Below are 12,782 nucleotides of genomic sequence, written 5' to 3' on the forward strand. Positions count from 1 at the left end.
TTAAGTTTTGACATACACATTGAGTGTGTATGTTTTAGGAATATTTATCCAATGTGAAGCTTGCGGAGACAAATCTAGCTTCACTGTGTCCACATAACACAGAAGTTCCTGAAGAAGCAGGACTGTCCATGGCAAAAAATAGAACTGACATTAAACACAAGCTTTAATGGAAAACTACTTGAATATGATGTGTTTTTCCTCTTGATAAAAATAATTATATATTTTTTTCCTAAAGAGGAATTTTTATGATTTCTGTCCTGGTCAGACGTTCTGTTATTCTTGTTATTTTTAATGCTACCTTTCCTAGGTTGATTTTAAACACCACAATACTTTGGAGAAGATGTTCAATATCAAAAGCCAGACATTATTACAGTGTTAGCTGATGTTTCTCTCAGTGATAAATTCCTCATTTTAAATAATGGAAGGAAGACCAAAACAAGTCAAAAGACCAAGGCAAGTCATTATAAAATATTTATTTTATTCATGACAAAATATTTATTTGGTTTTAGAGATACTTTACGGCAAGTTAAGGGTGTAAGCATGATGAATTCAGCCACTAGGAAGACACTGGAAGTACACTTCTGGAACAAGTTACTTTAATAGGGTTTTATTTTAAAGTAAGCACAATTATTTTTGAAGAACTCTGGGATATATTAAGAAAAAAAAATCTTTCATGTCTCTACCACACAGTTTAGGAAATCCGAATCTCTGACCTAGAAATAAAACAAAAAAATAGGTCTATAAATTCATGAGAAAACTTGAAGGTGAGACACACATATCTGATGGATTTATGAATATGTCTGCCTTCATGGTATGGGGGGGAACAAATGAATACATTTCGTAGCAATTAGATTTAAATTACTTTCCCCACTTATTCCTATTAAAGAGTCTTGGTAAAAGGCACAAGATTGAAATGGAGGGTGTGATTATGGGGTGTAGGCCACAGCAAGGAGATGAATTTGTTACTGGCACAGTGATGTAAGAAAAGAGGATGCGTGCCTTAGGCAGGTCAGGTGCACATAGCTGAGGAATCAAACTCGTCAGTGTGGCAAAACTAAGAATGATTTTCTAAATTCACAAGGGAGGTTGCTCTTAAACACAGACTCATCACTTTCTATTAACTGGATACTTGTCACAGGTCTTGTAGAACAAAATAAAAGAACAAAACAAAACAAGGCTAAACACATTAACCCAGGCAGTTCATGTTCCTCAACTAAACTTAAAGCCCACATTTCATAAGCACATGACACTTGAACGCAGTTTGTATGTAGCTGTGCGTATGGACATATTGGATTGGTTTTGATACCCACTCATTTAACTTTCTTATTTCTTTGGTGTCTTGTCTTTGTTTTTAATACATTTTTCTTTCATTTGAACAGATTTAGGTTATTTAATAAAATAAAGGCTTTAATTGATTTTATGGTGCCACTGTATTAAGATTCTAGTAAGAAGTAAATTTTTATCTTGTATTTAATCACCTTAGGTGATATTTATGTTTTCATCTTCTGTCTTATTTGTTTAAAAAAGGAACCACTAGATTGCATTATTTTTCCTTTGTGAACGCTTTTTGGCTACTTAGAAAGTTTCATTTAAAGATAAAGTGTTTACATTTTGAGGAGTCCATGTTGTTACCTGTAATGTGTTCTGTGTACATTTGAAAAACTGCAAATTTGAGATTTCAAGCTCTTACATTGCCACCATTCAAAAGTATTGAAGCACTGTCACTGATTCGTGTTCATTAGTGCTGGAAGAGCATGGGGGCAAACGCAGATGAACCGATGCTGCTCTGTGCTGCAGCCCCTTTGTCAAATGACCACTCTCCAGCATAGAAAAGGTGAATTTAGTTTCCCCCTGAGTTCTCAAGGGAGATAGACACAACTTCTTTGTCACTTATGACATTAATTTCTCTAACTGAGATTTGGCCTCACTCAGATGCGAGGCAGTATTTGTGCTTGGGTTTATGTTGTTTGAAATTGTTAGTGGTTTATGTCTCTGACAAACTCAAACTTTGGGCAGAGTGCAGGGAATCTTGTGAAAGAAGGGGGAGATAGAAAGACCTGGAGGGGATAGGAGCTCCACCAGGAGAGCAACAGATTAAAAAATTCTGGGCGCAGGAGGGGTCTTTTTTGAGACTGATACTCCAACCAAGGACAATGCATGGATATAACCTAGAATCTCTGCACAGATGTAGCCCATGGCAACTCAGCGTCCAAGTGGGTACCCTAGTAAGGGGAGCAGGGCCTGTCTCTGACATGAACTCAGTGGCTGGCTCTCTGATCACCTTCCCCCCGAGGGGGGAACAGCCTTACCAGGCCACAGAGGAAGATAATGCAGCTAGTCCTGATGAGACCTGATAGGCTAAGGTCAGATGAAAGGGAAGGAGGACCTCCCCTATCAGTGGATTGGGGGAGGGGCAGAAGAGAAGAGTGAGGGCAGGATTGGGAGGGAATGAGGGAAGGAGCTAGAGCTATAATACAAAGTGAATAAATTGTAATAAATAAAAAAAAATGCTGGGGAAAAATACAATTCTATAACAAAACAAAGAAAAACAAAACAAAGCAAAGCAAAACAAAAGAGTTTTCACAGCCGGGCAGTCATGGCACATGCTCACAATCCCAGTGCTTGGGAGGCAGAGGCAGGCGGTGGAGAGGTGATTGAATAAATCACAGAATCAAACTTTGGCAAACTTTGGCATAAAGAGGAAGAAAGCAAAGAACGATAGGGAAGACATAAGGTATGGGAGCAGAGGTAGAGCACTGTGAGGACAAAGACACAAGGCAGAGAGCGGAGGTAGAGTGGTATGAGGTCAGAGGGCAATCTAATCTCATCTATATGTCAGTTTTGCTTAGTCCGGAAGTGGTCAGTAGTGCCTATGAGCTTGGGCTCGTCTGGACTTTCCATACCTCAAAAAAGTCATTGTTTCCTAGGTGAGCCCATCAGTTAATCTCCTTATTTCAGGTAAAGGGGCTGGTACTGCCATTTTACTGCAGTAAATGCTGTAATCTATGCCCTCCACTTTCACTTTCGTCTCTTACCTTTTCCTTTGTTTTATTTCCACTACCAAAATCAAGTTTAGCATTTCACCACCCATTACCTAGGCTACTGGCTCCGTTTCTAGCAAGAAGACATTAGTTCCAGCACTCTCTCTGTTTCTTAGATCTATTCAGAGGAGTTTCTCTTTGCAATCCCCTTTATTTAAGATTTGGCCTCAGCTTGGGATACTTTGAAAATCATCATTGATAACTCAAAGGTAGTAACAAAACTTACAGAATGTTACTTTTTTTTGACATTAAGGTTCAATTTTAACTTTAATCTGGCTCCCTTTGTTGCCTTAAATGGTTAGCAACTCTTGGCAAGTCCCACAGTCTTTGCATGACAAAGCCAGACCTCTTTAGGCTCTCACCACTTGGGCTATGCCCTTTCATTTGCACATGCTCAACTGCTACTTTTGTTCATGAAAATGTTCTTTAGCCAGATGTGATCAGTTTTGTCTCTATACCATCATGACTATGTAAATAACTCACTTGCTAGATCCTTGTTTATTTTCTTCTAGTATAGTTTTAATTCTGTACTTTCTTCTTTCATTTATAGATATATTGATAGAATTTGTGTTTTATTACTTCCTGTATCTTCTATCTAGGATATGTCTCATTGCCTTATATAAAATCACACCTCTTGATATCTGTGACACCACGGGTAATGTTTCACAGACATATAAAAAGTGATTTAATGTCCTCTTACACACTCCACAAGGAAAGAATATTTGCACACTCAGTTGCAACTTAAGTGTGGTTTTTCAAATATGTTGTTTTTAAAATGGTTTTGATTTATGAAAGATGTCCTAGTTGTAACAGAAAAAGTTTTTTTTGTGAGGTCGAAGTTTTAATATTTTCTATTATATCTTCTACAATAAAAAGGAAATAATGTCCAAATCTTACAATATGGAGATGAATTGTAAAAACAGGGCTTACTAACATTAGTAGAGAGGAAATAAATTTTATATTAGAAGTATATTAGTTACAGTGAGTAACTTAAGGTACTTAGTGTTTAAAGTTTGACTCCTAAACAAGGGACAATGTATATAACACTTATACAATAATTGTAGAGTAAACCTGCTCTATAACCATGGGGCTTTGATTTCAAATACTGATATTATGATTAAGATAATATTATTCTAGAACTTGATATTAAACAAAGTAAAGGCAGCAAATGTGCAGAAAGTTCAGGATGTTGAAATATTCTTTTCCATGTTTAGTTCACTGTATGATTATTTTTATTTTTATTGTTCAAATAAGATGACCATATCAAAGCCACTGAGTTTCATATCTACTCTACTGAGGCTAAGTAAGAGGTGCTGTTGCCTTCTCCTCACCTTTTGCAAAGACAAGATGGAGAAGAGGTAAGAGTAGTATTGGAGTGAATAATACTTCTTCTATGAATTAATAGTTAATCAATGAGGTGATACAGAAATTATCAATGGAAATATGTCAATTGAAAATTCCTCTAGTTGTAAGATCTACACCTGCAAAGCATTGTAATTAATAGTATGTATATATATATTTTTTCGGTTATCTTTTTAGGTATATTGCATAGAGAAATATTATTTATAAGCTGCACAAATTATTTTTTAATTTTGATAACACTGAAATGATGGTCAAATTAATGCATCTTTTTTGGTACTATTAAAAATAAATTTATATTTTTATAATTTTAGCAGTCTTAATATATTTCCTCTAAAAATTTACATGTTTTAGTACTTTACATTTATTTAATTATTTCCCCACTCAAACAAATAAAGCCTCCACCTTTCAAAAATAAGCTTTCTTTAACTTAATATCGACACCGTACAAGTTTTTGGAAGGCTTTCTTGAAGTCTTCATTAAAGATGGTATAAATCAGTGGATTTATAAGGGAATTCAGGTAACCAAGCCATGCCAAAAAATTTGACATTTCTTCAGAAATTTTGCATTTGTCACAGACATTAACAACCAATTCTTTTACAAAAAAGGGCAGCCAACATATTACAAATGCCCCCAAGATCAATCCCAGGGTAGTGGCTGCTTTACGTTCTCTAGTGCCTGAGATTTTCTGTCTTCTCCAGGATTTCTCATGCTTCAACTCAGATCTGGGACTTTTCACTGTGCTATGAAGTCTATCAAAGTCTGTTGATGGATCAGACAAGGATTTTTCTAGCATATAGGATGTGGAGACCAGTTTAATGCTCTTCTCACCACTCTCCAAAAGGACTTGGCCATTCAGCTCCTCCTTCATTATCCGACTTGCTTGTCTTTTGTGGTATAGTGTCCTTGCTGCTCTGTAGATTTTGTAGTAGAGAATCAATATCAATACAAGTGGGATGTAGAAAGCTCCAAATGTGGAGTAAATTGTGGAAATGATGTGGTCATGCTTGATGATGCACTCATCATCACGATTCGTTCCTTGGTGCCTCCAGAAGAGAGGAGGCATAGAGATGAACACAGATATAACCCACACAATTGTAATCATGATGCCAGCATGCCTGGGGGTCCTCTTCCTGGCATATTCAACAGCATCTGTGATGGCTCGGTACCTATCCAACGCGATAGCCGACAGATGCAAAATGGAACATGTACAACAGATGATGTCGACACTCAGCCAAATATCACAGAGTACTTGTCCCATAATCCAGCTCTCTCTCACAATGTACACAATGCTGAAGGGCATCACCAGGACAGCTACGAGAAAATCCGTAACTGCCAGCGAGCAAATTAAATAGTTGGCTGGGTGGTGTAGCTTCCGAGTCACAATGATTGCAGCAATCACAAGGGAGTTGATGGTGGTTGTCATCAATGCCAGCCCAGACAGAGTGAGAGATACCAGGATTTTGGACGGCATTCGGTTTAACAGTTCCTCAGAGGTCAAGTTTTGATCTGATGAGTTTAAAAAATCCATTTTTTTTTTGTTTAAAAGGTTAATATAGTTGAAAAAATGAATACCTGTAACAAAGGAGGGGAAAACACATTTCAGAGAAAGTTTCAAATATTTTTCTCTTCTTTTTAGAACACTTCAAAAATATGTGCATGTTTTTCTAGAGCATTCTATGGACTAAAAATCAGAGTTCAGAATATTTTTCTAACTCAAGAAATTCAATGACAAGAGTAACAAATAGTAACTTTCAAAAATTATTAAAATGGTCTCACACAAAGCAATTTTTATAGTAAGGTAACCAATTATCCAATAAATTCTCTATGATTATGAAGAAATTGTTTTTAAAAACTATATTAGCTCTTACTATATTTTTATCTTTGTCTACAGCAGAAGATGTGTTTAAAAGTACATCTTAATATTTTATATTTGTATATTTTGTACTGTAGTATGAGAACATTAAAGGCAGCATTTAAAAGTGGTGAATATATTTGTATTTAATTTAAAGTTACATGAGAACATCCTCACTGAATATTTGTAATATGTTTTATGCTATGATATAGAGGCTACATAGAGAGAAATAAGAAATAATACTACATGTAGCATTTTATGAAGTTATAAAAAAATGTTAGTAGTCTTTAGTAATATAGCAGTTAATTTTGTTTGAGGAGACAAAATACGATTAGTTGGAGTCACATAACCTTATATTATCCACTGTAACAATAGCATATATGACCAAATACCAAGTGAATTGTCAGGAGAGCTCATAATAGCAGTCTCCCTGACAGTAATGTTGTTTTCTTTGTAAATCACTCTTGTTTTGATTACATTACATTGCTGCTACATCCATGGTTTATAAAGTTGCTTTTAGTCTGTTATTTAATTTAGTTGGAAGTCAAATAAGGACTGGGAATGTATGTAGCTCAGAGGTAAAACATTTGCCTGGCATGTGTAAGGCCCTGGGTGTGAGTCAGTGCAAAAAGAATCAAAGAAGAGTAATTGGAGTGTACTCAACTCAAGTACAAGTAATATTTTTTTTTCCACGTGGGAAGTTTATTAGGGGAAGGGGAAGGAGAGGGAAGGGAGAAGGGAAGGGAAAGGAGAGAGGGAAGGAAAGGGTGAATGGGTCGCAGAGAGCATCTCTGGACGAGGCAAGAGAGAGAGAGCACAAGTAATATTTTTACAAGACGTTTCTTTATTTCCCGTTACTCTCTTTTTTCTTTCATAATTTTTAGCGACTATTTTGATCTCACTGAAGGAAGGACAGAAAGTAGAGCCTGAATTTTTTTATTCTTAGTTGCACTTGCCACTTTACAAATATATCTTATTCATTATATTTACTTCAAGGTGGTAATATTTCTGTTAGAACTGGACTAAGAACATAATATTTTATATGTTCAGTATTTCATAAGGATACAAATAATCATGTGTTTGTCTTGCTGTTTTCTATCTGCCTGAATTTGGGTACCAGTTAAAATTTAATTTTGATTTTCAGGTATCCATGAAACCAATTACTGCTAAGCAAATTGAATTCGAGAAAATACATGCCTACCTACTACCTTGACTAGTGATCATCCATTATATAGTTGAGAAATTGTCTCATATCAACATAATGCCCATCTGTGAAGAGAAACTAAGATATCCCATATCTACATTACACTTACCTGTAACTAAGAGAAATCAGAGAAACATGAAACATTAATCCTCCCTAGAAATTCTAAATCAAAAGTTACTAAATTCAGCGGCTCTCAGAAGGCTTGTTAAGCCATATTCCGGAGTCCAAACTTTGGAGTTTGTGATTCAGTAAGTCTGGTGTGCAGTTCTAAGATACACGTTTCTGACATGTTTCCAGGTGATAAAGATGCTAGAGCATCACAGAGTCTATCCTCTAGGCTTAATGATCCTGGCTGTTTCCCATAACTGTCTTGTTTTTCCCCAGTGCGACAGCATCTATAAATTTCTTTTGAATGGTAATATCTGGAATATTTCAAAATTTCTTCAATTTGAGTCTTTCGCCATTCTTACTTCATGGAGATTCTCAAAAGAATGACCTCACACTATTTTCCCGTGGGTGTTGTTTCTGTTTTCATTGCAGGGGCTGTGCTGCCCTCAGACTTACTGTTCCAGGAAGTCTCCCCTCATGCTCTTCCTATATTTTCCTTTCTTTTCTGAGAGAATATTGGGTCAGATAGCTCAATAGGTCAGATAGGTCAGAACTCACTGGCACCATCAGAGTAGTTATGTGTTTTTAATAACACAGGACCTTCCTTCCTTCCTTCCTTCCTTCCTTCCTTCCTTCCTTCCTTCCTTCCTTCCTTCCTTCCCTTCCTTTCTTTCCTTCCCTTCCTTTCTTTCCTTCCTTTCCTTCTTTCATTCCTTTCCTTTCCTTCCCTTCCTTCCTTCCTTCCTTCCTTCCTTCCTTCCTTCCTTCCTTCCTTTCCTTTCTTTCCTTCCTTCCTTTCTTTCCTTCCTTTCCTTCTTTCATTCCTTTCCTTCCCTTCCTTCCTTCCTTCCTTGCTTCCCTTCCTTTCCTTCCTTCCCTTCCTTTCTTTCCTTCCTTTCCTTCTTTCATTCCTTTCCTTCCCCTTCCTTCCTTCCTTCCTTCCTTCCTTCCTTCCTTCCTTCCTTCCCTTCCTTTCTTGCCTTCCTTTCCTTCTTTCATTCCTTTCCTTCCCTTCCTTCCTTCCTTCCTTCCTTCCTTCCTTCCTTCCTTCTTTCCTTCCTTCCTTCCTTCCTTCCTTCTTTTCCTTCTTTCATTCTTTTCCTTCCCTTCCTTCCTTCCTTCCCTTCCTTTCTTTCCTTCCTTCCTTCCTTCCTTTCCTTCTTTCATTCCTTTCCTTTCCTTCCCTTCCTTCCTTCCTTCCTTCCTTCCTTCCTTCCTTCCTTCCTTCCTTCCTTCCCTTCCTTTCTTGCCTTCCTTTCCTTCTTTCATTCCTTTCCTTCCCTTCCTTCCTTCCTTCCTTCCTTCTTTCCTTCCTTCCTTCCTTCCTTCCTTCCTTCCTTCCTTCTTTTCCTTCTTTCATTCTTTTCCTTCCCTTCCTTCCTTCCTTCCCTTCCTTTCTTTCCTTCCTTCCTTCCTTCCTTTCCTTCTTTCATTCCTTTCCTTTCCTTCCCTTCCTTCCTTCCTTCTTTCCTTCCTTCCTTCCTTCCTTCTTTTCCTTCTTTCATTCTTTTCCTTCCCTTCCTTCCTTCCTTCCCTTCCTTTCTTTCCTTCCTTCCTTCCTTCCTTCCTTTCCTTCTTTCATTCCTTTCCTTTCCTTCCCTTCCTTCCTTCCTTCCTTCCTTCCTTCCTTCCTTCCTTCCTTCCTTCCTTCCTTCCTTGCTTCTCTTCCTTTCCTTCCTTCCCTTCCTTTCTTTCCTTCCTTTCCTTCTTTCATTCCTTTCCTTCCCTTCCTTCCTTCCTTCCTTCTTTTCTTTCCTTCTTTCTTTCCTTGGTAAGTGCCATCTTGTTTACTTCTTAAACTTTTCAAAAATTTTATCTTTTCCACACTGTGTGTGTGTGTGTGCATATCAAGGTATACATATGGAGGTCAACTGGGAAGAGTCAGTTCTCTCCTTCCACTCTTGCTGACAGGCTTGCCGACAAGAGCCTTTAATTGATAAACTGTCTTGCTGGCCCTCTCCTTCAGATCTTATTATTATCCCTGCAAACATTTTTAGTGAGGTCACCGATCCTTTATGAAATGCTCACCCCAAATCCAGTGATGACACACTTGGGAAATATGACAGATTAATTAATTTCTGTTTTGCTTCAATTTCCCTCTATTCTCTAATCACATATTTTATGCTATAGATTAAATGAAAAAACTGAAGTTTCTCTCTCTCTTGTGTTTGTGTGCATGTGTGTGTGTGCATGAGAATGTGTATCTGTCTGTCTGTCTGTCTGTCTGTCTTCATGATATCTGACAGTGTGTTCAAACACCAGATGAGGTTTCTTATTTTCAAACTCTCTGTCTTATTCCTTTGAGACATGGTCTCTCACTGAACTTGGAGGTCACTGTTTTCTGACTCGGCTGGTAGCCAGCAAAGCACAGCCATCTTTCTGCTGCTGCCTCGCACAGCGTTGAGTTGTAGGTATGTGCAGCCATAGCTGGTCTTTTATCTAGGTGCTGAGATTTGAACTCAGGTCTTCCTGTATATGCAGGAAGTGCTCTCACACACACAGCCATCTCTCCAGCCCTCTAAAGAGCTTAGTGAGTTATTTTTTTGCAACACTGTTTACTTAATGTTATGAGAATAAATTTAAAAATAGTAACATTTACTATATTATAAGCAAAAATAACTTTCTACTTTAGTTTGCCTGGTATGCAATTTTGGCATAAGAAATTACTCTGAAATTTCATTTTGAGTAGAATATGAAATGAGACAACTGTCTGGAAATAGCTACATGGGCTTTCACAATAAAAGTGAATGCCATAGGAAAAAGGACCAGCTAAAAAGTTATTGAATAATTCAACTGATTTCTCTCCATGTCACTCTGTGGCATTTAAATGACCCTTAACAAAATGATGTTTAATGACTGAAAATTCTCTCAAATTTTGGTCATATTTTATAATTACATGACTTATAAATATGAATTATAAATGTGTCAAATTATATTTCAGTTTACCAGAAACTGTCCAATATGAAATTAAAAAAAAGCAAATTAATCTCCTACAGTTATATTCACAGACAACAAAGAAGACAGGAAAACAAATGGAGCCAATCACAGTGGGTTTTAATTTTCTTTATTATTTTTCTTTCCGCCTATAAACAGAAGTTCAACAAATCATTTACTTTGTTCAGTTTAGACAGGGCCTGTCACTAGCTTCTTCACTGTTGCTCTTATTCAGGTTCCCACCATAGGTGCCTGTACAGCTAGGGACATCTACTGGTGACCTTCTCTGCCCCCCAATACAGGCTGCTCTCTCTATTTCAGGAACCTTTACTGGGGAAAATTAGTCCATGAAGCCAAAGAGCTGATGAGACCAAAATCTTCTCACGCTTTAGTCAGCATAAACATTTGACAGTTTGTTGATCTAGTCATGTGATGCATTTAAAAATTCCTGATTACACATAATATTTTTATTCTAATGGTTATTTACATCCAAGAGTTTGCTTGGCCATGCTTTTTAACTTTATTGTTCTCAGGCTAAACTATGAGCTCCTAGGGAATCAGTTTGTTTTCTGATGTGACTAATTAGTGAGGGAAGAGCTGGATCATACACAATTGTTTCCATAATAGTGTTATAAACAGGCAAGATTGCAAATTCAATTCTATCAAGACCTTATGAAAATTTACATGTTGGATATTTAAGTTAGATGAATAATAATAACAATATGTATTCTGAGTCCTTGTTTTGTAGATGCTGTATTATTTTATGTATATCAAGGCATTTATTCCTTAAGTTTGCTCCATGAGTCAACAGCAATCACTATGTTTCTTCACAGATAAGAGAACAGAGGCACAGACACATCACAAACATCCCTAAAATGAAAACACAACAAACAAGTGATGGAGGAAACATATATTCTTAACCATCATTCACGCTGAGAGACATAAATGCATTCCCAGCTCCATACCAATCATGGACTCTTTAAAGTTCTGTTCTCTTATTTTGTTATGTATCAAATGTTAGTTTACATTTTTTTATTTTTTTTATTTTTTATTTTTTATTTTTTTATCAGTTACATTTTATTAACTCTGTATCCCAGCCATGTCCCAATCCCTCATTCCCTCCCAGTCCTTCCCTCCCTCCCTCATCTCCTCCCTGCCCCTTTCCAAGTCCACTGATAGGGGGGACCTCCTCCCCATTCATCTGATCCTGTTTTATCAGGTATCTTCAGGACTGGTTGCAAAGCCCTCCTCTGTGGCCTAACAGGACTGTTCCTCCCTTCGGGGGTGGGGAGGCCAAAGAGCCAACAAGCACTATTTCTAACAAATGTTAGTTTAAATGGATGCAAATATCCCATAAGACGAACTTTTAAGGTTCATACCTCTTGCTAATTTCAGTACAACTCTGAGACTTCTCTGTTCTTATTTCTCTGTTCCTATTTATGTCTTTAAGAACCATTTGTTTCATAAGATTCCCTGCACTCTGCTAAAAGTTTGGCTATGAGTGTGAAAGAAGGGGGAGACAAGAGCTCCACAAGGAGAGCAACAGAACCAAAAAATCTGGACACAGGAGTGTTTTCTGAGACTGATACTCAACCAAAGACAATGCACGGAGATAACCCAGAACCCCTGCAGAGATGTAGCCCATGGCAGTTCAGTGTCCAAGTGGGTGCCCTAGTAATGGGAACTGGGACTGCCTCTGACATGAACTGATTGGCCTGCTCTTTGATCACCTCCCCCTGAGTGGGGAGCAGCCTTACCAGGCCACAGAGGAAGACAATGCAGCCACTCCAGATGAGACCTGATAGGCTAGAGTCAGATGGATGGGGAGGAGGGACTCCTCTATCAGTGGACTGGGGGAAGGGCAAGGGAGGAGATGAGAGAGGGATTGGGAGGGATTGGGAGGGAAAGAGAGGGGAGCTACAGGTGGGAAACAAAGTGAATAAACTCTACTTAATAAAATAAAATAAAATAAAACACATTACTTTGTGTGCTAATTAATAATAACCTAAACTCTAAAACCCCAAATAAAAATTATAATAAATAAAAGAAAGAACCATTTGTTGGGTGCTTTTTACATGATGATTAGTCTAATAATAAAAATTTTCTGATTAAACTCTTAAATAAATGTATATTCACACAATTAGGACATTTATAAACTAGGTTTCTATATGGGTTTTGAAACATCTTCAATGTTAGTTATTCCTCCCCCAACCTCTTCCTCTGTCCTACCCTCCCATTTTCCTCTCTATTTAACCCTCCCTCCTCATTTTTCCCCTTTCTT

At 37.5% G+C, this 12,782-nt stretch overlaps 1 protein-coding gene across 2 annotated transcripts in view; it reads right to left on the minus strand.

Moving 5' to 3' along the window:
* Positions 1 to 458: 458 nt before the first annotated feature.
* Htr1f (5-hydroxytryptamine receptor 1F) overlaps positions 459 to 12,782 on the minus strand; it is a 137,170-nt gene continuing 124,846 nt past the window's right edge. For both annotated transcript variants that reach the window (XM_060370618.1, XM_060370619.1), the window contains one exon: positions 459 to 5,975. In XM_060370618.1, coding sequence (XP_060226601.1) covers positions 4,831 to 5,931 — 1,101 coding nt within the window. In that variant the 5' untranslated portion in view covers positions 5,932 to 5,975 and the 3' untranslated portion in view covers positions 459 to 4,830. The remainder of the gene's footprint in view (positions 5,976 to 12,782) is intronic.

This window comes from Meriones unguiculatus, chromosome 17 (assembly GCF_030254825.1).
Source record: "Meriones unguiculatus strain TT.TT164.6M chromosome 17, Bangor_MerUng_6.1, whole genome shotgun sequence".
NCBI classification, from domain to species: Eukaryota; Metazoa; Chordata; class Mammalia; order Rodentia; family Muridae; genus Meriones; species Meriones unguiculatus.